The sequence below is a fragment of the Staurois parvus genome, unplaced genomic scaffold (genome assembly GCF_062004578.1).
Source record: "Staurois parvus isolate SC_StPar_1 unplaced genomic scaffold, SC_StPar_1.0 ptg000530l, whole genome shotgun sequence".
NCBI lineage: Eukaryota > Metazoa > Chordata > Amphibia > Anura > Ranidae > Staurois > Staurois parvus.
The window spans coordinates 11,781,804-11,808,885 of NW_028318326.1; the positions used below are offsets into that span (position 1 = coordinate 11,781,804).

Sequence of the window (27,082 nt, forward strand, 5' to 3'; positions counted from 1 at the left end):
GGAACCTTGAGGGACCCCTACAGAAAGAGGGAGTGAAGAGGAGGTGCCAGTAGTAATCTGACGTTTGATTGGGGATATGCTTATAGCCTTCTGTGAGACTGGAAGAACTGTAGATGCTTAAGCACTGTTTGTGGAACAAATCTGCTGTTTCTATTTAGAAATGATATACTAAAAGTATACTTTTTAATTATATAGTTCCATACATACCTGTGCCAATGAATTTGTGCTATAGTAGAGCAAAAATGTCTGGTCATGTGAGTGGCCAGTGTAGGATGATACAAGACTGGTCCATAACTTACGGCTTCTTTTAGCATATTTAGTCTGTAGAAAACAGGGTGGACAGGCAGGTGGAATGTATTACCTGTGTTCACATCCTTTTCAAAAGGAGCTAATCCGTGGCAGGTCACATACTTCTGTCAGTACAGTTTCTTGTGTCTTGCTGTCTCGTTCACAAAAGTTCAGACTTGGGTGTTGCCATTCTAAACTGGGATATTTCCTAACTGTAGTTTTACTAACCAAACTCCCAGAATACTGCTTCTATCTGCCTGCCAATTTATAAAGGGAAACCATGAGCACACAGATTTGAGAGCTGCCATTGCTGACTTGATTTTAAAGATGCTGGCTTCAGGGCTCTCCTCATGAGTCAAGCATCATTGTCAAGTAAGTAACCGACCTTGAGGCCAGCGTGCCTTAGAATTCTATGTTCCTGTTTTGTTAGGATAACTTCAGGATTCCTTCTTGCTTCCAAAATGGAGAAAAATATTATGTCTTCAGATAATTATTTTCTGATTTAGGTTTCTACTATCTTTTAGACTAGTTCATTATTTTTAGGAATTTTATTGTTCACTTTGTTCCTTTTTTCCTTCTAGGAAAGAACATTGGAGGCCGAGGACACAAGATTAGTGACTACTTTGATGTAAGTTTGAAAGATGGGATAAGATCTTCTCCCTCCCTCCTGGACCATTCAAATTTCGATCAGTGTGTTGCTGTCCCCGCTTGACAGAAGTAGAATTTTCTTGATCGGTAGCTGTAGCCAATCTGTTGGAGGTCCTTCCTCTGTCACCATTTTTCTCTTGGTGTCAGGAAAATTTATCAGAAGTGACTCATGCTGATAGCAGAAGAACAAAGCAGCAGACAGAAATGACACTTAGTGCTCTTGAGACAACTATACACCATAGGGGGATATGCGTTCATATTTCATGTCTGAGGTTTACAACCACTTTTAAGGTTAAAAAACCTTTAGAGTTTAGAACCATTTTAAGGTACAACTAAAGGCAAAACCTTTTTTTTTTTTTAGCTTTGGATGGAGTGGAGATGAATTAAACCACCTGCCAGGTTTTAATTGTTGTCTGTGCCCACTCTGTTTGTCCTGTTTACCAATATAATTGGAAGTGAAAGTAAAAGAAAACTCAAATTTTGGCTGTCCCCAAGAAAGTAAAGCGCAGTCTATCCAAAACTGAGCTCATAATATTTCCTCCCCTACGTGCCTCTTCCCCTGATTTCTCGATCAGGATCAATAGCACCACTATCAACCCATGCAAAGGTGCTAGGGGTAACCCTGGATTCTGAACTATCCTTTCAGGTCCACATCCAATCCCTGTCCCAAATCATGCCACCTCTGCAACATCTCCAGAATACGCCCCTTTTTAACCAATGATACCACAAAGCTCCTAATTCACTCCCTGGTTATCTCTTGCCTTGACTACTGCAATTCCCTCCTCATTGGCTTACCTTTACATAGGCTATCCCCCCTCCAGTCCATCATAAATGCTGCTGCCAGGCTCATCCACCTTACCAACCGTTCAGTGTTTGCTACCCCTCTCTGTCAATCCCTCCACTGGCTTCCACTCGCCCAATGAATAAAATTCATGATACGAACAGCTTACAAAGCCATCCACAACTCTGCCCCCCGCTACATCACTAACATGGTCTCAAAATATCAACTAAACCGCTATCTTTGATCTTCCCAAGACTTTCTGCTCTCTAGTTCCTGTGTCAGCTCCCATGCTCGCCTCCAGGACTTCTCCCGAGCTTCTAGGAACTCCCTACCCCAATCTGTCCGGCTATCTCCTAATCTATCCACCTTTAGACGAGCGCTGAAAACCTTTCTCTTTAAAGAAGCCTATCCTGCTTCTAACTACTTAACTGCCTTTTATTTCTTCCATCAGCTTATCCCCCACAGCTATTACCTTTTTGTATCACTCAACCCTTCCTCCTAGATTGTAAGCTCTAACGAGCAGGGCCCTCTGTTTCCTCTTGTACCAAATTGTATTGTAACTGTAATGTCTACCTTCATTTTGTAAAGCGCTGCGAAAACTATTGGTGCTATATAAATCCTGTATAATTAAAATAGAGGGGAAATCATCCAATGGAGGCACTAGTTCTGGTGACCTGGGGGTCCCCAAGGAAATCCCATAATTTTCAGAGATTGTCTGACTGCCTCTTTTGGCTGTGGAACAGGAAATGAAGGTAAATTTCTCCATTGTGACACAGATGGCAAAAAATAAACTGAGAGGGGTTAAAACCCTCCCTTACTCTATCTAAAATGAAAAAAAACGTTTTGCCTGTAGTTTTACTTTTAAGTCTCCACGTTGCATATGAGTTTCCTTCTGAAAGACTGCTGAGTAGAGCTCTGGGTTTAAAGAATGAAAGTTCCATGATGTCCTGATCAAAAGCCCTGTTCTGTAGCATTGTAGGCCAGGTTGTGAATTTACATTTTTTATATTGGTTCTATACACTGTTTGAGATGGGGTGGTTTGAACTAGACTAGCCAAGCCATATTTTGTACCAAATAGCACAGCATTCCAGTTAAAACAGAACTGAATGCAGCAAAATTAAAAATTGCCAACAGGTTGCTTTGTTGCAAAAGAGGCATGCAGAGCATAGGTTAGTATTTGTGCCTTTATATCCACCTAAAGAATATGTAAACCCAACATTTCATGTTCCTGACATGTGCCTGCTGTTACTTGTACTTGTGTGAAAAAGTATCCTGTTCTCCTTGCATTGCTTCCTTTTATGTGAAATCCCTGGTGTTCCTGTCAGTCCCTATTTTCCTATTAAAAACGGGCTACACTAAGCATGAGAGTACAGCATTGTAGGTTCTCTAGCTATGCTGGGAACCCACCCTCTCCAATGATCAGACTTGTCCTGACACCCCCCTCTTCCTGCACAGCCATTCACTGGGATGTTCAGTGTGCTGCTGTTTCTCCTCCACCAGCTCTTATGCAGCTGAGAACAAGAGGGAAGGTCATCACTCATAAATAAGGAAGAGAAATGGTATTTATAACGTGTTTTTTAATATCTATACCCAAATGTTTTGCCTTTCATTTCTATTTTAAACTGGGTTGTTTTACAAGGTGAGGGTTTACAATCACTTTAACTGCTCAAGGTATCTTTCTAGAATACGATTAATGGACGCATCATCTAACTGCATTTTTATTTAGGTCATTTGCTGGGGGGTTTGAAATTTAATTTTATTGACCTCCCACGGAGAATTGGTAGAGTAGGTGTTGCATGTGGGTTTAAAGTGAAACTACACCTAAACTTTTTATTTCTTCTCTTCCTTTTGTATAGAGTTGGGAAAGGATAGAAACTCTGTCAGGAATTACTTGGGAATAGAAAAGAATCACCCCCCTTTAAAATAATCACATTTTGTTGCTTTGTAATCTGAAATGAAGAAAGCTACAGTTTTTGTTTTATCCAGCTGTATTTGTGCATCTTACAACATCCAAGTGACAGGTATAACACCAACATGTCAGTAACAAAATCAAAAACAGAATCACCGAGTTGGAAAAAGGATCACCCCCTTGGGTCAGTATTTTGTTGAACCACCTTTTGCTTTAATTACAGCCTTTACTCTTGTAGGATATGTCTGTACTAACTCTCTACTCTAGACTTTGCAATATTTGCCTGCTCTTCTTTGCAGAACTGCTTGTTTGTGGACTGCAGTCTTCAAGTCATTCAACAGACTTTTCAATGGGGTTTAAGTCTGGGCTCTGGCTAAGCCATGCAATGACATTCACCTTTCTCTCCTTCAACCACTGTGTGGTAATTCTTGCTGTGTGTTTTGGGTCATTGTCATGCTGGGAAGGTAAACATTCTTCCCATTGACAACTTTCTGGCAGAGGGCCAGGTGACAAGTTCTCCAGTCCCTGCTGCATAGACACACCACAATAACAGGATATTACCACCCCCATGCTTTACTTTTGAAAAGGTGTTATTTGGATAGTGAGCTGTATTGGATTTTCCCCAGACATATTGTTTAGTGTTGAGGCCAAATAATTCAATTTTAGTCTCCTCAGACATTAACACCTTTTTCATGTGGCCTCAGAATGTTCAAGGTGCGTTTTGGAAAAGCTCAGTCGTGAATGCCTGTTGGCTTTTCTTGAGAAGTGGCTTTTTTTCTTACAACCCTCCCATTCAAGCCACATCTGGGAAGAATTTGTGATATAGTTGTTTCATGCACACAATGACCCACTCTTTGTAATAAATTCCTGCATCTACTTCGGAGCGTCTGTAGGCCTCTTGGTATCCTCTCTGACCAGTTTCCTCCTGGCTCTTTCATCCAGTTTGGAGTGGTATCCTGATCCAGGGAGGGTCTGTGTTCTACAAATACCTTCCACATCTTAAACATAGACTTCACTGTGCTTCTAGGCATTGATAAAGCCTTTGAAAGTTTTCAGATCTTTTGACAGTGCTTTGCCACCCATAGTTAATTGTATCAGTTGCACTACCATGGACTGAAATGCTCCAGGAAAGCTCTTTTCATGCTGAGATAATCAAAATGACCACAGCTGATCAGAGTTGAAAGTCAAATGGCTTTGTGTGCTGTTTAGAAGGTGATTAGCTACTCCTGATTGAGTTTACAAGTCACTCTTAGGAGGAGGTGATCCTTGTTCTGACTCAGTGATTCTGTTTTTGAATTTTAAAGGGGGGTTGATTCTTTTCTATACCCAATGTATTTTAGTGTAATCACCACTGTTTTTTATTGTTTGCACTATAAACAAAAAAAAGCAAAAAAAATTTGAAAAAAAAAAGTTTTTCTTTTTTTCTATTATAGAATTTTGCAAACAGGTAATTTTTCTCCTTCACTGATGTGCGTTGATGAGGGTGCACTGATAGGCAGCACTGTTGGGCACTAATAAGGTGGCACGGATAGGCAGCACTCATGGGCACTAATAGGCTGCACTGGTGGGTGGCACTGATGATCAGTGCCCTGATTATCAGTGCAGATGTCCTCTGTGACATTTGCCGGTTATTGGCAGTACTTTCCTCACGCTGTGATAGCATGTGGAGAGTGCTGCCGATAACTGGCAACTGTATTTACTTGGTGATCTGCTGTCATTGGACACAGCTGATCACGTGGTAAAAGGCTGCTGTGATTGGCCTTTTATCTCATTCGTAGGATACATCGATTACTGCTCTGCTGGGTGTGTGCGCCGCTGGGGGCACGCGGGGGGGGCGTGTTCTGGGAGAACGTCATATGATGCCCTACCAGAACTGGACAACCACACTGTAGCCTCCTTTCAGCTATAGTGCACTTGTGAAGTGGTTAAAGGGATACACTTGGAGAGCACAAACCAGAAAACATAATTCCATCCAAATACAATTATTTCACAATTAAACACAGTTATGACAGTATTACAAAAAGGTTGTTGAAACTTTAATGCTGGACGTGTAATTATCCGAGAAATGTGGAATGTGCAGTGTTTCCCAGAGGCAGATAACAGCCCGTGAAAGGCAGGGGCTGTCCAAGAAGGTGCACAAGAAAAGCATGTGTATACAGTGGTGCCTTGGATAACATAATTTTCGGTTTACATATGAATATCCATTGAAAATAATGCCTCGGTTTACGAGTTTTTTGCAAATTTTTTTTCGCAATATGAAGTGTATGTTGGTGCTGATTTTTAAATGCAATTGCCGGGTTTTTTTTTTTGTTTTTTTTTTTCTTCACTATAGCTTACAAGATTAGCAGTCACTTTCCCTGGAGTTACAGGAAACATTGTTTCTTTAACTTGGGGAAATAAACTAAAAGAAAACTTTCTCTCTTTTAGCTGGGGGGAAAGTGACAGCTAAATTTCTGAGCTATAGTGAAGGAAAACAAAAAAAAAACCGTGATTACATTTAAAAACCAGCATCATGGCAAATAAAAACACGGCGTGGGGTCCCCCCTCCCATCCATACCAAGCGTGGCGTGGGGGAGTCCCCCCCAAAATCCATACCAGACCCTTATCTGGGCATGCAGCCTGGCAGGTCAGGAAAGGGGGGGGGAGAGACGAGTGAGCGCCCACCCACCTCCTGAACCATACCAGGCCACATGCCCTCAACATGGGGGGGAGCTTTGGGGCCTCGCCCCCCCCCCCCCCTCCCCCTCCAAAGCACCTTGTCCCCATGTTGATGGAGACCAGGGCCTCTTCCCCACAACCCTGGCCGGTGGTTGTGGAGGTCTGTGGGCAGGGGGCTTATCGGAATCTGGAAGCCCCATTTAACCTATTTAGGAACTGTCAAACCACCAGAGCAGGCTCTACTGCAGGGGGACATTCTTTTAGTTTTTATTTTTAATAAAGGACTTGTTAAAGACTGTTTCCTGTCTTTTTTTCACACTACACTTGTTGTTTTTTGTGAATGAGTATTGGGACCATGTACCCCCATACTCATTCAAATGGGGGATGCTGGGATCTGGGGGCCCCCTTGTTAAAGGGGGCTTCTAGATTCCGATAAGTCCCCTGCCTGCAGACCCCCATCATCACTGGCCAGGGTTGTGGGGAAGAGGCCCTTGTCCCCATGTCACAAGGTGCTTTGGTGGGGGGGGGGGGCCTCTAATGCACCCCCCCCCCCATGTTGAGGGCATGTGGCCTGGTATGGTTCAGGAGGGGGGGCACTCACTTGTCGTCCCCTTCCCCCGTTTCCTGACATGCCGGGCTGCATGCTCAGATAAGGGTCTGGTATGGATTTTGGGGGGGACCACCACGCCATTTTTTTTCCCACTTGGGAGTTCCCCTTAAAATCCATACCAGACCCGAAGAGCTTGGTATGGATGGGAGGGGGAACCCCACGCCGTTTTTAAATAATTTTTTAATTGCCGACAATTCTTTTACATTCAGATGTCAGTGGGGAACCCCGCTGACAGCTGAAACATTAACACATGATTGCCACTACTAAAATACTGCATGAGTTAATAAAATAACTCATGCTGTATTTTAGTAGCATTTGCTTTTTTTTTTTTTACCTCTGGAACGGATTAATTGGTTTTCAATGCATTTCTATGGGAAACGGTGTTTCGGTTTACGAATTCTTTGCTATACGAAAAGTTCTGCAGAACAAATTAAATTCATAAACCGAGGTATTACTGTATAATCTGCCTAACTATCCAAAACTTTGAAAATTTTCAACCAAAGCTCCACTTTAAACTTGGCATCAATTTAATTGACAGAGATGGTTGTAATTAAAAGATTGACATGTGGGAGATTTTTTTTTTTATTCTTTGTGGTGTTTGATTCAGAAAAAGAGTGATGTTTTGACAAAAAGGAACTTGACATATTCCTAATCTCTCATTAGAGTTCTTGGCAGGTATAAGATCATTTCAGATTTTGCCTGTGATGACAGCAAGGAAGGCTGTAATTTGTCATATTTCATTCCTCCGTTCCCATATGATTAGTGTACTATACAGGGTAACATTTGATCATGCTATGCTTTATCTGTGCTGTGATAGCACGTCTGCCATGGTACCTTTTGCAATAACACTGGTGTATTACAGTGTAGAGGAAGACACTCAAGTGGACTGGTACCACACATGGGTAAAATTTTATTAGAAAAAAATGATTGATATTGGAATTTCTAATAAGTAATGGGGTTAAATCAACGATCATTTTCAACTGTATTGATGAGGCAGAATTGAAAATTGTTTCAAATATACAAAATTCTAGCAGTGAATGTGGTTTTAATTTGGCAAATTCCATTCATCCCAAAATTAGATTAAATTAAATTAGGTAATTTGTTTGTTTTTTTTAGAAAAAAATAATAAACATGTCATACTTATCGGTTCTGTGCACTGGTTTTCCACAGAGCAGCCCTGATCTTCTCTTCTCGTGTCTCCTGCCTGCGCTCCTGGCCCCTCTCTTCTGCTGAATGCCCCCAAAGCAAGCAGCTTACTATTGGAGCACCCAAGCAGGCTCACTCTTAAGCCGCTGCTCTGTGTGTCCATTCACACTCGGAGCCATGGCTCTGCCCCACTCCCTCTCTTTGATTGGCTCACTGACTGTGATTGATAGCAGTGGAAGCCAATGGCTCCCACTGCTGTCTCAGCCAATGAGGAGGAAGAGTCCCCGGGGAGCCGAGGCTCATGTGCACATCGCTGGATCATGATGGGGCTCAAGTATTGGGGAGGCTGCTTTCACTCAGGAGGTTCTTTACCTTCATGCATAGATTGCATGGAGGTAAACAACCTTGAACCTTGATGCCATTATTGAATGTACCGCTGAGTATTCATAAACACATTTCCACACAATTCTGTGAATGTTTGGCCAGCTTAACAGCTTGACAAGGGTGATCTTGTTATTAAAGTAAACAAGACCTAAGAAATGGGGGCTGACTCATCCTACTATATTCCCACTAGAACTCTAATATGGCTTTATTGTCTGTTTCTCTGTTGTGGAGATGCCCCCCTCCATTCTTCCATGGTGACGATCTTCTTTGTATTTTAACTTTGTGTTTGTCTTCTCAGTACCAAGGTGGGAATGGCTCCAGTCCTGTAAGAGGTCTACCTCCTTCAATACGGTCTCCACAGAACTCTCACTCACATTCCACCCCTTCATCTTCTGTGAGTCCTGGCTCAGTGCTTTGTTTCAAAAAACCAAATTATATTGCTTCATACATGAGGTTATAAGATTTTGAGTCCCTTCTGTCATGTTAAGCTGAAGTATGTTGCAGCTATAAGTATGAAGTGTAATCATATTGTGTTTTGTGACATGTTTTATAAAAAAAGAAAAACTAGTACAGTTCGTTGTTTAACTTCAGCAGCATACATTTGTTTTTCTTGTTAGGACTGACCATTAAATGTAAAAGTGGTTGTAAAGGTTTTTTTTTAAATTAAAATAGTAAACATGTTATACGTCCTCTGTGCAGTGATATTGCACAGAGAACCTGGTACCTCCTCTTCTGCGGTCCCCCGCCAGCACTTTTGGATCATTCTTTTCTCTGTGTGCCTCCATAGGAAGCCTCTTCCTATGGTGGCACGCCTGCGGGCTCGCTCCTGTTATGGCTTTGTGCATTCATTGTGTCACGTAGCTCAGCCATATCCCTTGCTCCCTCCTCACAGAATTTGATAAACAAAGGAACCAATGGCTCCCACTGCTGTCTCTGAGCCTAGGAGGGGAATGAAAGAGAGACTGGGCACAGCGCTGGATCAATATGGAACTTGGGTAAGTATAAAGGGAGGTAAGGGGGCACTACAACTAGTGGGACATTTTTTACCTTATTGCAGGGAATGCATTAAGGTAAAAAAAATGTCTAGCTTTTAGAACCACTTTAACTAGGATGGTGAAATCCGTTTTGGGCAACCTAAATAAAGCTGAACACAAAAACTTTAATTTAAATATTTTCTTCACTTGCCTCAAGGGATAAAAATTAACTTTGTGTGCACTAAATGCCCTTGAAAACCCAGATATTACCCTGTAAAATTAGCAGTGGCATCATCACTGTGCTGTACATAGTCCTCCCAGTACAGGCTGCCTGGAGAAAGCTACAGGAGGCTTTGGGGACAAGACCAGTCACCCTGCACAATGAGAGACAGCAGCAGTCACCAGTCTTTATTACAGGAAGCTGCTACGTAGAGGTAATGTTTCACGCTGGATTCCTGCACAGATCTGGAAAAAAAACAAAGATCACCAAGATTCATGTAAGAACACATGACCCTTGTATTTACAAAATATTTGCTTATCCCGGAGTTCACCTTTAAGCGTGTGATGAACAAATGCTATGGTACATAAGCATTTTATCATGCATTCAGATTTTGTCTTTTCCAGTAAATTGAATCCGGTAGCACAGAATCACTAGCAAGAGGCCCCAGTCATTGTATATGTCTCTTGCAGTACAAACGATGAAAAGCTTTTGTTTATATCATTATACCAGTAGGTAACCTGTCATGCAGTTAACTCCAAGTTAATTGTTGAATTGTAGATGCCAAATAATTGTTATTCAACATCTGCAGCTGCTTCATAACAGGAACATTCAAGATAGCCAAATTCCAAAGCCTACTGGTGACCTGGCCCTTCAAGGCTTGGTTCAGGCTGGGATTTAGCCGGAAGGACCGGTCTTGTATGAGGAGGATCGGTGGGTCAGGTGAGTATAACTTCGGTGTCCTCTCCCCTAGAACAAAACAAGCTTTTTGACCTGTGCAGTGCGGGCACAGCCCCACTGCACGGGCCAAAAAAAAAAATAAATTCCCGGATTTCTGCTTTAACTGTATTGGTTGGTGAGCAAGCTTTTTGTAGGTTGTAACTGTGTATTTAGACATTACCCTGGAGTTTAGCTTTAACATTTTCTTGGTCGAAGAATTTAATTTTCGAGACTTGTAATTTTTAGCATGTTAAGCTGACCTTACCTTCCTTTTAGGTTCGACAGAATAGTCCTTCTCCCACTGCATTAGCATTTGCGGACCATCTTATAACACCCACAAAACAATTATCGTATAAAATAATTCAAGTGAGTATTTCTTATGTAATGTGTTTTTTTAAGGTTTTTTTTTTTTTCCTTTTCTTTCAAATCACTTGATATTTTTATATATATGCATACTCCTATCGAAAACCTTCTCTAAGCTGTACCTACTCACATAATTTTTTGTGTGGATTTTCATGCTCATTTGTTGTAACAAAACTGTAGCCTCCTAGATTGTAAGCTCCAAGGATCAGGGCCCTCCTATCCCTCTTGTATTGAACTGTATTGTTGCTGTATTGTCTCCCGTTATATTGTACAGCGCTGAGCAAACTGTTGGCGCTATATAAACCCTGTATAATAATAACAGTGTCAAACACTCTTCTGTCAGTGATTAAACAGTTGTAAACTGATATTCATTTATTTTTTAAGTATCTGTTTTTGTGTTTCTCTTAGACGGATCTTACAATGATGAAACTTGCTGCATTAGAAAGTAATAAAAATCAGGATCTGGAGAAAAAAGAAGGCAGAATAGATGATTTGCTCAGGGTGAGTAAAGCATCCTAAAATATTCTTGATTAAAGGGTTAGCCCAGTCAAGTGATACTTCAGTTATAGCTGGAAGTAACTTTTAATCAATAAATAGAGTGCTGTCAACTCCCCACTCCAAGCTGGTTTTCAAAAGGAAAGGTCAGCAATGGCAGCCTATGTATTTTGCTCATAAAGCCTCTCTATTATTATTCATGCATGTTCGTGGTGAGTACGATGTTAATAAACATGACCATTAGTATTACAGTATCTGTAGATTATCAAAGTAATATCACATCACTAGGATAAAAAGTATAGTTCAGGGGACATCCGTAAAGCTTCATAGGAAACAAATGCAAATTGTGTTTTGGTTTTTTGTTTTTTTTTTAAATTGTTTGACCTTTTAATTCTCTTTTTTTTTTTTTTTTTCTTACGTTGCCCTTATTAGCACTATTGTCTGACAAAAGTGTAGCTATTTCTACAAGCACTTTGCAACAATGCCTTGTCATTCCTATGCTTGTATCAGCACTTGAGCATTGCCAGGGTTTATAATGCTTCACAGCGGAGACCTTGTAATGTCCTTGACTATTTCAGCCATGTTGTGATTACAACACTCTTATGGAGCTTTTACGCTGTATTGCTGCTGGTGGCTGCTTGGGCCTCTATACATCTCTTACAAGAGGCACACTATAAATATCTTGCACTGCATCCTTCTATAAATAAACAGTGCACAGATAAATAGGAGAGGATTGACAGTAAATGGTAGTAATATGGTTTTAGAAACTGCCTTTAGGATCTGGAGCAGGTAATTTTGTTGGGAGCTGCCGGTAGCACAATTATCTTGTGCAGATGAATAGTGATGTGAGCTGCCACACACAAAGGATCCATGCATTCAAGGCAAATCCCTTTTACTCTCAATGAATTGACACGTATTTTAGCTTCCTGCTTAGCCTTCAGCAGATGTTTTATTATTCAAAGCCGCAAAACTACACACTTTTTTTTTAAATTTACAATTTTTATGACTCTCTAGCAGAACAACAACTCGTTCATTAGTAGCAATATGCCATAAAAGGCACTAACATTTGTATTAAGACTTGAAGATAAGCTCTAAGCAGATAAAAAAAAGACAGTTTAAGGGCCAGTTCGCACTACAAAAATGCACTCCAGATTCATTTCAGAAACGTTTTTGCTTACAGTTTACACCACACGCAGATTCAGTGCAGTTTGCTATGTTCCAGTATGGTACTGTGCAGAAAAAATGCTACAGTTCTATGGTTTTTTTTTTTTTTTGCACCAGAAATTGACATGATCGGACTTCACTAGTGTGAACTAGGGCCATTGGAATACATGGAAAACACTGTGCATGCATTTTTGATGCAGAAAAAAAAGCACATTGAACTGCATCTAGTGTGAACTAGCCCTAAAGGCTGGTATACACAGACCAAAAATTGGTCCAGTTCAGCAAGAACCAGCCGAATTTTGGTCCATGTGTACTGCTGTATGTTCAACAGAAGCTGGTCTAACGTTCACTTTCTTTTGAATGGTTATGCTGGAAAACCAGCATTCGATCAGTACTTGCAGCCACTGATCTTTTTATTATGACGTCAGTTGGATAGATTCCCGCATCAACGTCTTTTGTCTTGATGCTGGGATATGTCAGTTTTTTTTCAGTTGAAGGAAAAACTGTAAATGTATACTCTGGTGAAGACCGCTCTGTATTCTTTAATACATTCGTAAATGTATTTTTAAAAGCAACCACTGTGAGAACCTGAATCTGGTGTGGCATCAGCCTCCTGGGATCGGTGTACAGAAAAATCTTGACTTGGAGAGGAAAAAGCATGGAGTTCAGCATTAAAATGAATTTACACTCCTACTGTGAAAAGGGTTATCATTGTTTTGGGTGATTTTATAGACTTTTTTTTTTTTTGTTTTGTTTTTTTTAAATTGTTTTATCGTTATTACTATGTTTTTTGTGGTGCATGTGTAAACTTTAATGTATGACAAAAGGATTTCCAGAGCACTTTGGTTTGGCTAACAAGACAATACAGCAGCAGGCAACAACTTTCAGGCAGGCTGGCTTTTCATGGAGCCTTGAAGAAAACTTATAAGGGATGAGTTACTGTTAGGAGTCGCTGCTCTCACTCATATAATTGTGGGTTTAAATTTATGCTTGAGGTGCTGAGCTCTGTAAAGAACAGGCTTTTTCAACAGAATCTAAGGAAACTAGAACAGGTATAAAGGATGCTAAAGCTTCACCTGTGTGTGGAAAAGAGGAAAACGAAATATGAATATGCGTCGCCAAAAGAAGCAGAAATGTATTTGATCTGTATTTATTTTTAGTCTCACCATAACAAAAAAAAGTGCAAAACCAACCAACATAACCTGCTGTCAAATCCGTTCTCCCCATATTTCACACAAATGCATGTTTGCCTTGACTTTTTTTCTAAAGACCTCTGTAGGGGTGTCTGTAGAACTGCTCTGGTGGCTTACTACCACCCAGATCACTTATGCTTTAGGCTTCATTCAGATTATCATAAAAGTTTACTGGTTTTATTACATATGTTTTCTAGGAAAAAGGTTCCTGTTTAATAAGTAAAATATTTGTGTATAGCTGAGTTTGAATGCGTAAAAATACACATGCATACATAATTTTGTTTATATGATCATTTTATTTTTCCCTCTTTGTTTAGATTTTATTTGTGCACTTTACAAATGTGTATATATGCGTAAGTGTAAAGCACATGTTCTTAGACGCAGATTTGGATTCTGTGTTACGGATCTGAAAGCAGCTCATGTTTACGCACTTGTGTGAATTACACAGTTGAAAACAATGCAGCTGCATTCAGATCTGTAATTAAAAAAAACACTTGTAAACTTTTTTTTTTTTTTTTTTTTGGTTGTGTGAATGAAGCCTAACAGTGCAAAAATCCTCTTTGGCAAAGGGTTGAAATGTGTATTGTCAAGCATAAGTTTTCTGCTTTTTTGCATTACTGTGCTCTATAATACATTATGAGGTGTGTTATTTTGCATGCCATTAAGCATGATCTGTGTGTGTTTTAGCAGGGTGTAATTTCTGCCCTTTCTGTTTAAGTACCAAAAACACATGTACAGATGGGCATGTGGTACCGTTCATTTGCTGGCCCTTAGCAGTGGTGACAGTGAGGTTTATTTAACCTATTTGCAGAGGAGGTTTCACCCACCAACCAATTATATTAAAAAATGTATATACATTATTTTCAGTTCAAACTAGGTAATAAAATAAACCTTAGATTGGTACAGGTAGTAACACTTTAATCATATATGTAAATGGGATTTCAGTACTTTCTTGTGAATTTTACTTCTATAATCACTGATGGACAGCTGTTTTGGTTGGGCTTTGGTGGTTTATAATATACTTGGTAATTCTGAATTCTGTCTAACCCACCAGAGAAGTGTGACACCATCATTTGATGTTGTAACATACACAGAGTTGCTGTATCAGTTTTCCTTTAAAAGCTTGTGCTGCTACCCTGTTAAAGAAACAAAAATGTACTCTTCATTTATTTCACATTTCTTGTTATGAAGAGACTGAATATCCAGAGTCTGCAGATATAATAATAGACCTTGGTAGTCTTTCTAATTGCCTTTTATGACCATGTTTTTTTTTCTTCATTTGTTTCATTTGCAGACAAACTGTGACCTTAGGCGACAAATAGACGAACAGCAAAAAATACTTGAAAAATACAAAGAGCGATTAAATAAATGTATTTCCATGAGCAAGAAACTTCTTATTGAAAAGGTAAGCATAGGTCACAACCAGTCTTTCAGACGTTTTTAATAGGAAAAAGTGCACTAACCACTTGCCTACTGGGCACTTTTTACCCCCTTCCTGCCCAGGCCAATTTTCAGTTTTCAGTGTTGTCGCACTTTGAATGATAATTGCATGGTCATGCAACACTGTACCAAAAGAAAATTTGTTTTATCATTTTCTTGAGACAAATAGAGCTTTCTTTTGGTGGTAATCACCACTGGGGTTTTTTATTTTTTGCTAAACAAACTAAAAAAGACTGAAAATTTTAAAGAAAAGTAAAAAAAAATTTTTCTTAGTTTCTGTTCTAAAATTTTGTAAAGCAGTAATTGTTCTCCGTCACTGATGTGCGCTAATGAGGCTGTAGTGATGAGCACTGATAGACGTCACTGATGGGTACGGACAGGCATCATTGGTGGACACTGAAAGTCAGCCCTGATAGGCGGCACGGATGGGTACGGACAGGCATCATTGATGGACACTGAAAGGCAGCCCTGATAGGCGGCACTGATGGGCAATGATAGGCAGCACCGATGGACGCTATTAGGCGGCACTGATGGGTGCTGACAGGCATCACTGATTGGCATTGACAGGCATCACTGATGGGCACTGGAAGGCAGCACTCATATATGGCACTGATGGGCATTGACAGGCATCACTGATGGGCACTGGAAGGCAGCACTCATAATATGGCACAGATGGGCACTGATGGGTGGCACTTATGGGTATTGACAGGCATCACTGATGGGCACTGATAGGTGGCACTGATTGGAACTGTTAGACGTCACTGACGGGCACTGATATTTGGCACTGAAAAGCAGCTCTGATGGACACTGATATGTGGCATTGATGGGCACTGGTATGTGGCATTGATGGGCACTGACGGGTGGCAATTATGGGCACTGAAAGGCAGCACTGATGGGGCTACACTGATAATCAAGGCACTGATGATCAGTGTCCTGATTATCAGTGTAGATGTCCCCTCTGAGCTGCTTACCAGCTCTCCTTTGCTATTTTTTCTCTTAGGAGCCTAGGAAAGCATTACACCTGCGATCAGATCACGAGTGCAATATCTAGCTCCTGCAGACTGTCAATGTAGCTGTCTGCCTGTACCTCCGATATTGGAAGGCAGTTACTGAATGACAGGAAGCTCAGTGGACTACGTGAGCGCTCACCAGCGCTTGTAGTTGTCAACTACAAGATGTAGTTACAACTACAAGATGTCAGCCACAAAGCCTGATGGACTTGTAGGCATTCATTCACAGAACTCCGTTCATATTAGAGCCTATTTTGCTCTTGGTAACAGTGATATCAGGGCCTTTAGCTGTCATGGGGGCTAATACAGAGGCACTGCGGTCTCAGCAATGTCAGGACTTTTAACTAGCGTGGAGGCTGATACAGAGGCTCTGAGATGGAAGCCCATACCAGAGACACTGAGGTTGCTGTGATATCGGGGCTTTCAACTGGCATGGAGGCTGATAGAGAGGGAACACATGCCTTATGGATGGAAAAGTTTGCTGATCTTATATCCCTGTTTCTTTTGTTTTTCTGTAGTACTTTAAATATAGTCAAACTTTTAGGATTTCATACCTTTGCAGTTAATGTTTTCTATGTGACCATCCAGGATGACTTCTTTCTTTCATTTGTTTTCAGAGCACTCAGGAGAAATTGGCGAGCAGAGAGAAGAGCATGCAGGACAGATTGCGGCTAGGGCACTTCACTACTGTCCGGCACGGGGCCTCCTTTACAGAACAGTGGACAGATGGATTTGCTTTTCAGAATCTTGTCAAGTTAGTCTCTTGTTTTTGAGTTTGTAGAATTGTCATTCAGGAGCCAAGTGATGTCATTGTGTTATGCTGGCAGATTAGCCAAGGAAAGTTTATGGGGCCTGTCTAGAGCTCTGAGCACAGACCTAATCAACGTGGCATAAATAATACAAAAGTTACGAGAGCTTCAGCAATCCTGCATTTTTTACATTCATGGAAAACTCATCATGTCTTTGAGACAGTCATGTTTTATAAGAAAAATAGTTCAAGCAATTATTCTTTTTACCACATTTGTTTTAATACTTTCTTCTTTAAATTGTCGTCTGTTTTTCAGTTGTGTTTCCTTGATTATGCCTGCATGTCTCAGGGAGCCCTTGGGTCTATGGAATCTGTTGCTGTCCGATTCTCATGTTACAGTGCGGAGATTGCTCTGTGAGCTTTGAGACTTCTCCTGCTGCAGTGGGAAGAGAGATTCTTATTGGCAAGGGTGGTAGAGCTAGGCATTCTGCCTGTGACATCTTGATGCAACCCACCAGTATACAGCCATAACCAGATTAAGCAAGTTTGGGAGGGCTTGACCCCTGATCTTAAATTAGAATTATGACCTCACATTAAAAAACTATGTGCTGCAGCCTTTAAATATGAGTTAATCTTCACCTAGTTTTCTCTTACCACGTATAGCAGCTTCCAGTGATGGTGTGGCAACAATCCTGCACTGCTCCTAAATTCAGAGCAGAGTTGCACCTCTCATGTCGGCTGCATATTGGGATGAAAAAATTTAGCAGGAAGTGTGGCTATCAGCATTGTCACTGCTGATCCACAAGCCTGTAGCACCTGGAGACACCTAGTCCTGCCCACTGCTTTAAAGCATAGGTTAGTCACCGGTTTTTCTTAATCCGCTAAAGGAACATTACTTACAGTTACACCCCCCTACAGCTGTAATCATCTTCTGCCACAGGTTAGTAATGTCACATACACTTGTTAAGTGTCAATTATGCATGCCCTTTCCCTCCACCTCCTAGATTCATAGAAGCCATAGCTACAGATTCCATGAATGCAACATTATCTAAGAATGAAGGATGGGCAGATGAAGATTTGTAGATTGTGTTTCATTTATGGGGCTATAGTACAGTTTCTGTGGATAGTTCCTCTATTACCTGGCCCATCCTAATACCTACTATGGCCTGATGGTGTGGAGGGATTGTATCCTGACCCTGCATGCAAGAGCAGGGATGGCCTGTAATGTTGCAGGTCTTTGCTGGATGCTGCAACCTGCGATCTCCAGAGTAAAGTGACTTCACTGGCAGGGTGCTCTACAGGTCTAGGATAGTGATCCCTCTGGAGGGAAGTCAGGTCACTGAAGGCCCTGCAGGGCGCACCAGCCCTGATGGGTGAAGTTTGGGCCCTCTGACCCTGCAGCTATGGACTGGTGAGTGCCTCTGCCTCTGATATTGTTGGAGCATGTGGCATTGTTTCCTGTGTGAGGTAGATTTAAACTATTTTCTCTACGCAGAGCAACATATGGCAGTGGCAGATCTCATTTATATCAGTTATGGGCACAAAGAAATATGTATTCAGAGCTCCTGAGGTTCTGATACTGGGCGCACCATGCCACAAACTGCTTAGAAATATAGAAAAGTGATGTCAGAAGAAGACTAAGTGGTCCACCAAGTCTGCCTATTTTTTTGGACTGGCAGGGTGGGTGTTTGGGATTTTAGTTTTTTTTTTTTTTGTATAGATCTATGCTTGTCCCCAGCATGTTTGAAGGTATTTACTGTTGACTGGTTCAGTACCTCTGCTGGAAGTTTATAAACATCAACTACCCTCAATAAAATAGTACTTTCTGCAATTAGTTAACTTTTCGTCCAGTTAGTTTAAGGTCATGTCCCCGTGTTCTTGATTTTGGTTTCATGTTGAAAATACTGCCCTCATGAACCTTATTCACCCCCTTGATGTATTTAAAGGTTTCAATCATGTCTCCCCTTTCCTTTCTTTCCTCCAGACTGTACATGTTAAGTTCCTGAAGTTGCTCTTGATATGTTTTATCCCTCAGACCTTTCACCATTTTTGTTACCCGTCTCTGGACCTGTTCTATGTTATCAATATCTTTTTGTAAGTGAGGTCTCCAGAACTGGACACAGTATTCTAAACGAGGTCCAACTAAAGATCTTTATAGGGGAATCAGGACCTCCTTCCTCCTGCAAGTGACCCCTCTAGTGATGCATCCTAGAATTCTTTTTGCTTTCCCCAATGCCTGGCCACACTGTTTGCTCACTTTGCAATCATCTGAAATAAGTACCCTCAAGTCCTTTTCCTCTGAAGTGCTTGCCAACAATGTACCCCCAATGTTGTACTTCCACCATCACAGGTAGCTGCAGTAGGTGGTAAGAGAAAACTAGGTGCAGATGAACTTATAATTAAGGGCCGCAGCACATATTTTTTTATTGAGTTCATAATTCTACTTTAAAGTCAAGGATCGTTGAGCTGCCTTCAGCCCTGCACAACCATAGCTGCCCCTGCTTGGGCGCCATGCACAGCAAGTACACTTGTCTGTTAGATGTGACTTGCCTCATTGGTATTGTGGCATAGGCGAATACTTTTCTGAGCTGGGTGTTTATTCCCTTCTGGGTTCCACAGGCTTTGTAACGCTCTGCAAGCCTTGTCTTGCACAAGCAGACAGGTCAGGGGGTGGGGGGTGGACGATGGGGTGGGCTCCCAAATCCTTTAGTCGCTAGGCAGGACCCCCTTCACAGTTCTCCCTAAGGCTCAGGTTATTTTTTAAATCCCTGCTCTTGTCTAGTATTTCAGTCACTTCAGGGGCACAATCCTCCACTTCCTATGTCTTGAGGGAGTCATTTTCTGTAGCCATATCTGGGCTTGCATAATCGGCTCTCAGGGGTTCTCACTAGCTTGGAATGCCTGGGACACAAACATGGGTATTCTTTCCCCTCCTTTCTTATTGATGGAGGATGAGGCATCAAAGGAAAATCCTCATGAATAGGAAGCTGCTGAGGATCAGGATTCCTCTGTAGATGAGTCATCCCAGGAAGAATCTTGGGGTCCAGAATAGACACAGAAGACCAAAGTGGGCTTCCTGGCGGTTGTAGTGCATAGTAACTGTAGTTACCTCTGCTGCAATCCTCTTTCCTTAAGGTTCACCTTTGGAACATGTTTAGGGTGGAACATGTAGCGTGTTCCCATTGCCGCAGTCGCACCCGACGCCCCACCCTCTCTCTGACAGTATGGGGAGAAGCCTCCCCGTAGTATCTGTCAAATTTGAAAACAGCGGGGCTTTGTGCACACGACCACGTCATTCATTCACGGACTTCCTTGAATGAATGAACTGCAGGTCCCGGCAGCCTTAGTGGCTGTCGGCTTGTAGTTTTCAGTGAACTACCATGGCACTGTGGAGCGCCGTGGTAGTTCATTGAAGCTTCCTCTCAGAATATCTGTTTGCTCGTACATCCTGTACAGCAAGCAGATACTCTGACAGGTCTGCAGGAGACCTGCATGTCATCAGCGATCTACTGATTGCTAGTGCAGTGCTTTCCAGGTTCCTTTGGACAAAAATAATAAAAGCACATTTTTTTTTACCTGCAAAAAAATTTGCATTTATTATTTTTGTTCCAAAGGTGGACTTATCCTTTAAAGTCACTGGTTTTTGGTCTTTGCGGCCACCAAAAGTCCCAAATCTTTCCAGTGCACCCTCACTTGCAGAAAGTGATGAATTCTGAATTGGCTTACCTGAAGAAGAAGGTTTTCACAGTCAAAGCATTTTGCTCTGGCAGCAGGACGGGAACAACCGGTCCCATCCCTGGAACAAAATCGATTGGAGATGAGCACTGTTCAGCCATTGACAGGGAACTTTGTTTGCTACGAATGAATACAAAACATCCTCCTAATGGCTCAGGTGGATATTATGATGTCTTCCTCCTACGTCTGCCTCAGCCAATCAGACTAAAACCAGTTAAAAACATAAAGGGGGCCGTTTTACCCGCCAAAGGAGTTAATGATATGAGTGGCGTGAAGTTGTCAGTTAGTGATACCAGTGGCGGGAAGTTGTCAGTTAGTGATATCCGTGGCGGTAAGGTGTCAGTTAGTGATATCAGTGGCGGGAAGGTGTCAGTTAGTGGTATCAGTGGTGAGAAGGTGTCAGTAACTTAGTGGTAAGAGTGGCGGGAAGGTGTCAGTTAGTGGTACGAGTGGTGTGAAGGTGTCAGTTAATGGTACGAGAGGTGAGAAGGTGTTAGTGGTATGAGTGGTGAGAAGGTGTCAGTTAATGGTATGAGCAGTGAGAATGTGTAAGTTAGTGGTATGAGTGGTGAGAAGGTGTCAGTTAGTAGTATGATCGGTGTGAAGGTGTCTGTTAATGGTATGAGTGGCGGGAAGGTGTCAGTTAGTGATATGAGTGGTGAGAATATGTCAGTTAATGGTACGAGTGGTAAGAAGGTGTCAGTTAGTGGTATGAGTAGTGAGAAGGTGTCAGTTAGTGGTATGAGTGGTGAGAATATGTCAGTTAATGGTACGAGTGGTAAGAAGGTGTCAGTTAGTGGTATGAGTAGTGAGAAGGTGTCAGTTAGTGGTATGAGTGGTGAGAAGGTGTCAGTTAATGGTATGAGCGGTGAGAAGGTGTCAGTTAATGGTATGAGCGGTGAGAAGGTGTCAGTGGTATGAGTGGTGAGAAGGTGTCAGTTAATGGTATGAGCGGTGAGAAGGTGTCAGTTAGTGGTATGAGTGGTGAGAAGGTGTCAGTTAGTAGTATGAGTCAGTCACCTGGCAGTCTCTGGTCAGTATCTGTCAGCGCTCTCTCCCCCCCATAGTATACTTGGTATACACAGTAGTAGGATGGAGATCACTCGCCAGGCTTGGCAGAGGGGCGGATACCAAGGGGGGGAACCATATATTGCTGGGATGTATCCTCCTCACAACTGCATTTCCCTTCCCACTTCATCTCTGTGACAGCAAAGGTGGCTGAGCCTAGGCCCCGCACAGCCTGCCGGGACTGGAGTTCTTTCTTGTGGAGGCAGCGGGTTGGAGGCGTAGGAAGGACTACAACTCCCGGCATGCAGTGTGCCCAGCCAGGCTGTAGGCAGCTCTGAGGGTCTGTTCTCCTGGTGCTCTCCACAGTGTATGGTGATGGGGAGCCAGGGCTGAGTGATGATCCCAGAGGATGGCACTGTCCAGGCGAGGCCTGATACTCTCGGTCCTCACTGTATTCCTCTGCTGTACTAAATTACATATTACTGATGTCCCTTCTTCTGGGGGGCAGCGCTGCCCCCTTGAAAAGTGCCGCCCAAGGCAAATGTCTTGTTGCCTTTGCGGCAAATACGCCCCTGTCCCTGCACCCATCAACATGTTCCTTGTCCTGCAGCAGAACTGATTGATTTCTTGTGCTGCTTCTCTTCCTCCCAGTCTGATTGCTGCTGTACAAATTAAAATGTAGATACTTACACTGCTTGCATTATAAAATATATATATTTTGAGGATGTGTTGGGGAATAAAGAGTAGGTGGTGTTTCTTTAAAATCTCTGTGGAGTTCAGATGTATGTGTCTGAATTAAAGTGAATGTGTTGCTTTACCCTGCTTGGGCAAAGTGCAGGTTCACTTTAGGCTAGCCAAGGAGATATTGCAGGGCATACACGCAAACAATATGCCATTCTGCAGAATTGGCACAAATGGCCATTGAATTCAAGCTTAAAGCTAGCATGAGCAGCTAAATGTGACTTGATACCAGTTTACGTAGCCCTCTGGACAGCAGCTGCATGGAGACTCTGCACTCTGAGCCAGTTCAGGTTCTGTAGTTTTGCACAGTTTTGTCAATCTAACACTGAACACACTTGTTGGTGAGAGCTCAGACATGACCTTAATGTTCTGCTGCTCCCTTGTTGCCCAATCAGAAGGCTGGTGGAGGACAGGTAAGGAAGCAGAGCTGCTCCTTGTGAAAATGCTAGTTGCCTGGCTTTTATGCAGTTTCTGTGGTTTAATTATTTTTTGAGGCGCTGACCTGAAGTCAGGTACACAGTTCAGGAGTTCTGACATCTGACTGTGAAAACTCCATGCCATATTTGGGTCAGTTATTCAGAACTTATTGTTGGCCAGACCCGTGACAGCCTTGCAACTAATTTTCTTAGGAAGTCAACAATGACAACGCCCATATTTTTCCAATCATAGGTTTCCTGTAGGACAAGCTTGTATTGGAGACGTTTGGCTGCCCTTCCTCTCCTCTCCTGCCTGCATGGGCATAAGCTTTTTGATCATAACTTGCATGTTTAGATGAACTGATGCACTAAGAAAATATATGAACACCTACACCTAAAAAAAAAAGAAATTTTCCACTTGTCAGTTGGTGCCCACACGTTTGATAGTGAAGTTTGTTAGATGGCAGAAATGCACACATTGATTGACACTCCTACAGCAGAATGAACAAACAATGCTTGAGTTTGTTGCTTGGAAACTGTATCTTCTGCATATTTATATTAAAGTACCCTCAGCATATCACTTATTCAAGTATATGTCTGCGACTGTTTTGCAGGCAGCAGGAATGGGTGAATCAGCAGAGAGAAGATATTGAACGACAAAGAAAACTATTGGCGAAGCGAAAACCTCCGTCTACCAACAACGCTCAGACCCCGTCCACCATCTCTGAACCAAAGCAGAGGAAAAATAAAGCTGTAAATGGGGCAGAGAATGACCCTTTTGTAAAACCTACTTTACCCCAATTGTAAGTTTTTGTCCCTTGTTATCTTTTACATTAAACAAGGTTTTTTTAACGTTTTTGTGATATATAAGACCTCTGGTGGGTTGTCCACTGTGTCCTGATTGTCAGAATCATAGATAACCAGTATACCGTATTTTTCGCTCCATAAGACGCACCTGACCATAAGACGCACCTAGGTTTTAGAGGTGAAAAACAAGAAAAAAAAATATTCTGAACCAATGGACTGCAGACACAGTACAGGGGATGACCAGAGACTGCGGACACAGTACAGGAGATGACCAGAGACTGCAGACACAGTACAGGGGATGACCAGAGACTGCGGACACAGTACAGGGGATGACCAAGAGACTGCGGACATAGTACAGGGGATGACCAGAGACTGCGGACATAGTACAGGGGATGACCAGAGACTGCGGACATAGTACAGGAGATGACCAGAGACTGCGGACACAGTAAAGGGGATGACCAGAGACTGCGGACACAGTAAAGGGGATGACCAGAGACTGCGGACACAGTGCAGGAGATGACCAGAGACTGCGGACGTAGTGCAGGGGATGACCAAGAGACTGCGGACACAGTACAGGAGATGACCAGAGACTGCGGACATAGTACAGGGGATGACCAGAGACTGCGGACACAGTACAGGGGATGACCAAGAGACTGCGGACATAGTACAGGGGATGACCAGAGACTGCGGACATAGTACAGGGGATGACCAGAGACTGCGGACATAGTACAGGAGATGACCAGAGACTGCGGACACAGTAAAGGGGATGACCAGAGACTGCGGACACAGTAAAGGGGATGACCAGAGACTGCGGACACAGTGCAGGAGATGACCAGAGACTGCGGACGTAGTGCAGGGGATGACCAAGAGACTGCGGACACAGTACAGGAGATGACCAGAGACTGCAGACACAGTACAGGGGATGACCAGAGACTGCGGACACAGTACAGGGGATGACCAAGAGACTGCGGACATAGTACAGGGGATGACCAGAGACTGCGGACATAGTACAGGGGATGACCAGAGACTGCGGACATAGTACAGGAGATGACCAGAGACTGCGGACACAGTAAAGGGGATGACCAGAGACTGCGGACACAGTAAAGGGGATGACCAGAGACTGCGGACACAGTGCAGGAGATGACCAGAGACTGCGGACGTAGTGCAGGGGATGACCAAGAGACTGCGGACACAGTACAGGAGATGACCAGAGACTGCGGACATAGTACAGGGGATGACCAGAGACTGCGGACACAGTACAGGAGATGACCAGAGACTGCGGACACAGTGCAGGGAATGACCAGAGACTGCAGACAGTGCAGGGAATGACCAGAGACTGCAGACAGTGCAGGGAATGACCAGAGACTGCAGACAGTGCAGGGAATGACCAGAGACTGCAGACAGTGCAGGGAATGACCAGAGACTGCAGACAGTGCAGGGAATGACCAGAGACTGCAGACAGTGCAGGGAATGACCAGAGACTGCAGACAGTGCAGGGAATGACCAGAGACTGCAGACAGTGCAGGGAATGACCAGAGACTGCAGACAGTGCAGGGAATGACCAGAGACTGCAGACAGTGCAGGGAATGACCAGAGACTGCAGACAGTGCAGGGAATGACCAGAGACTGCAGACAGTGCAGGGAATGACCAGAGACTGCAGACAGTGCAGGGAATGACCAGAGACTGCAGACAGTGCAGGGAATGACCAGAGACTGCAGACAGTGCAGGGAATGACCAGAGACTGCAGACAGTGCAGGGAATGACCAGAGACTGCAGACAGTGCAGGGAATGACCAGAGACTGCAGACAGTGCAGGGAATGACCAGAGACTGCAGACAGTGCAGGGAATGACCAGAGACTGCAGACAGTGCAGGGAATGACCAGAGACTGCAGACAGTGCAGGGAATGACCAGAGACTGCAGACAGTGCAGGGAATGACCAGAGACTGCAGACAGTGCAGGGAATGACCAGAGACTGCAGACAGTGCAGGGAATGACCAGAGACTGCAGACAGTGCAGGGAATGACCAGAGACTGCAGACAGTGCAGGGAATGACCAGAGACTGCAGACAGTGCAGGGAATGACCAGAGACTGCAGACAGTGCAGGGAATGACCAGAGACTGCAGACAGTGCAGGGAATGACCAGAGACTGCAGACAGTGCAGGGAATGACCAGAGACTGCAGACAGTGCAGGGAATGACCAGAGACTGCAGACAGTGCAGGGAATGACCAGAGACTGCAGACAGTGCAGGGAATGACCAGAGACTGCAGACAGTGCAGGGAATGACCAGAGACTGCAGACAGTGCAGGGAATGACCAGAGACTGCAGACAGTGCAGGGAATGACCAGAGACTGCAGACAGTGCAGGGAATGACCAGAGACTGCAGACAGTGCAGGGAATGACCAGAGACTGCAGACAGTGCAGGGAATGACCAGAGACTGCAGACAGTGCAGGGAATGACCAGAGACTGCAGACAGTGCAGGGAATGACCAGAGACTGCAGACAGTGCAGGGAATGACCAGAGACTGCAGACAGTGCAGGGAATGACCAGAGACTGCAGACAGTGCAGGGAATGACCAGAGACTGCAGACAGTGCAGGGAATGACCAGAGACTGCAGACAGTGCAGGGAATGACCAGAGACTGCAGACAGTGCAGGGAATGACCAGAGACTGCAGACAGTGCAGGGAATGACCAGAGACTGCAGACAGTGCAGGGAATGACCAGAGACTGCAGACAGTGCAGGGAATGACCAGAGACTGCAGACAGTGCAGGGAATGACCAGAGACTGCAGACCGTGCAGGGAATGACCAGAGACTGCTGACCTTTGGGGAGGGAGGGGGAGCGGGTACCTGAATTTGACAGGTACCCGCTCCCACTTCCGCGGAGTTGCCTTCCCTCTTCTTCCCGGGCCTGCTTCTGTGACAGCCGGGTGCCCACTGCGCATGTGCGAGAAGCGCTGCGCTTTGTGAATGGCCCGGCGCCTTCTGACACCGGATCATTCACAAAGCGCAGCACATGCGCAGTGGGCACCCGGCTGTCACAGAAGCCTGCGCGGGAACACTGTGCAGCGCTGGAGCGAGGAACAGGTAAGGCCCTGCAGGAGACAACAGCTGAGCGGCCGGCCCGGTATTCTGACATGGTGGCGGCAGAAATACCGGACCGGCCGCTTTATATTCGCTCCATAAGACGCACTGACATTTTCCCCCCTTTTTTGGGGGGAAAAAAGTGCGTCTTATGGAGCAAAAAATACGGTAACTTCAAAAGATGTCAAAAGCTTGGTTTTACTTTAAATATGGATAGCTAGGAACAGAGCAGCTAGAAAGGTTATTCTATGTATTTAAAAACGCACAAACTAGCTACAACTACTGAGACTTTAGCTGCTGTTATTTTTAAAATCAACACATGGAATTAAGATACAGTTAATAACAATGTTTTCTGACACATCAGGTTGATTTCTACACTTTGATGTCAGGTTTAATAATGCAGGGAAACCTATTTCAACTTTGGTTCCCATACCACCAAGGGTATAAATGCACCTGGTTAAGAATCCCTGCAGAAAGGGGCTTGTGTTTTCTTTTTTGTGTAAAATATCCATTTACAATGTACTAAAGATTTGAATATTTAAC

General features: G+C 43.4%; 1 protein-coding gene across 4 annotated transcripts in view; it reads left to right on the top strand.

Moving 5' to 3' along the window:
• TLK1 (tousled like kinase 1) overlaps positions 1-27,082 on the top strand; it is a 326,263-nt gene that overhangs the window by 264,443 nt on the left and 34,738 nt on the right. For all 4 annotated transcript variants that reach the window (XM_089690525.1, XM_089690526.1, XM_089690527.1 and 1 more), the window contains 7 exons: positions 870-916; positions 8,723-8,818; positions 10,612-10,701; positions 11,107-11,199; positions 14,845-14,955; positions 16,618-16,754; positions 23,263-23,451. In XM_089690525.1, the coding sequence (XP_089546651.1) occupies positions 870-916; positions 8,723-8,818; positions 10,612-10,701; positions 11,107-11,199; positions 14,845-14,955; positions 16,618-16,754; positions 23,263-23,451 (763 nt within the window). The remainder of the gene's footprint in view (positions 1-869; positions 917-8,722; positions 8,819-10,611; positions 10,702-11,106; positions 11,200-14,844; positions 14,956-16,617; positions 16,755-23,262; positions 23,452-27,082) is intronic.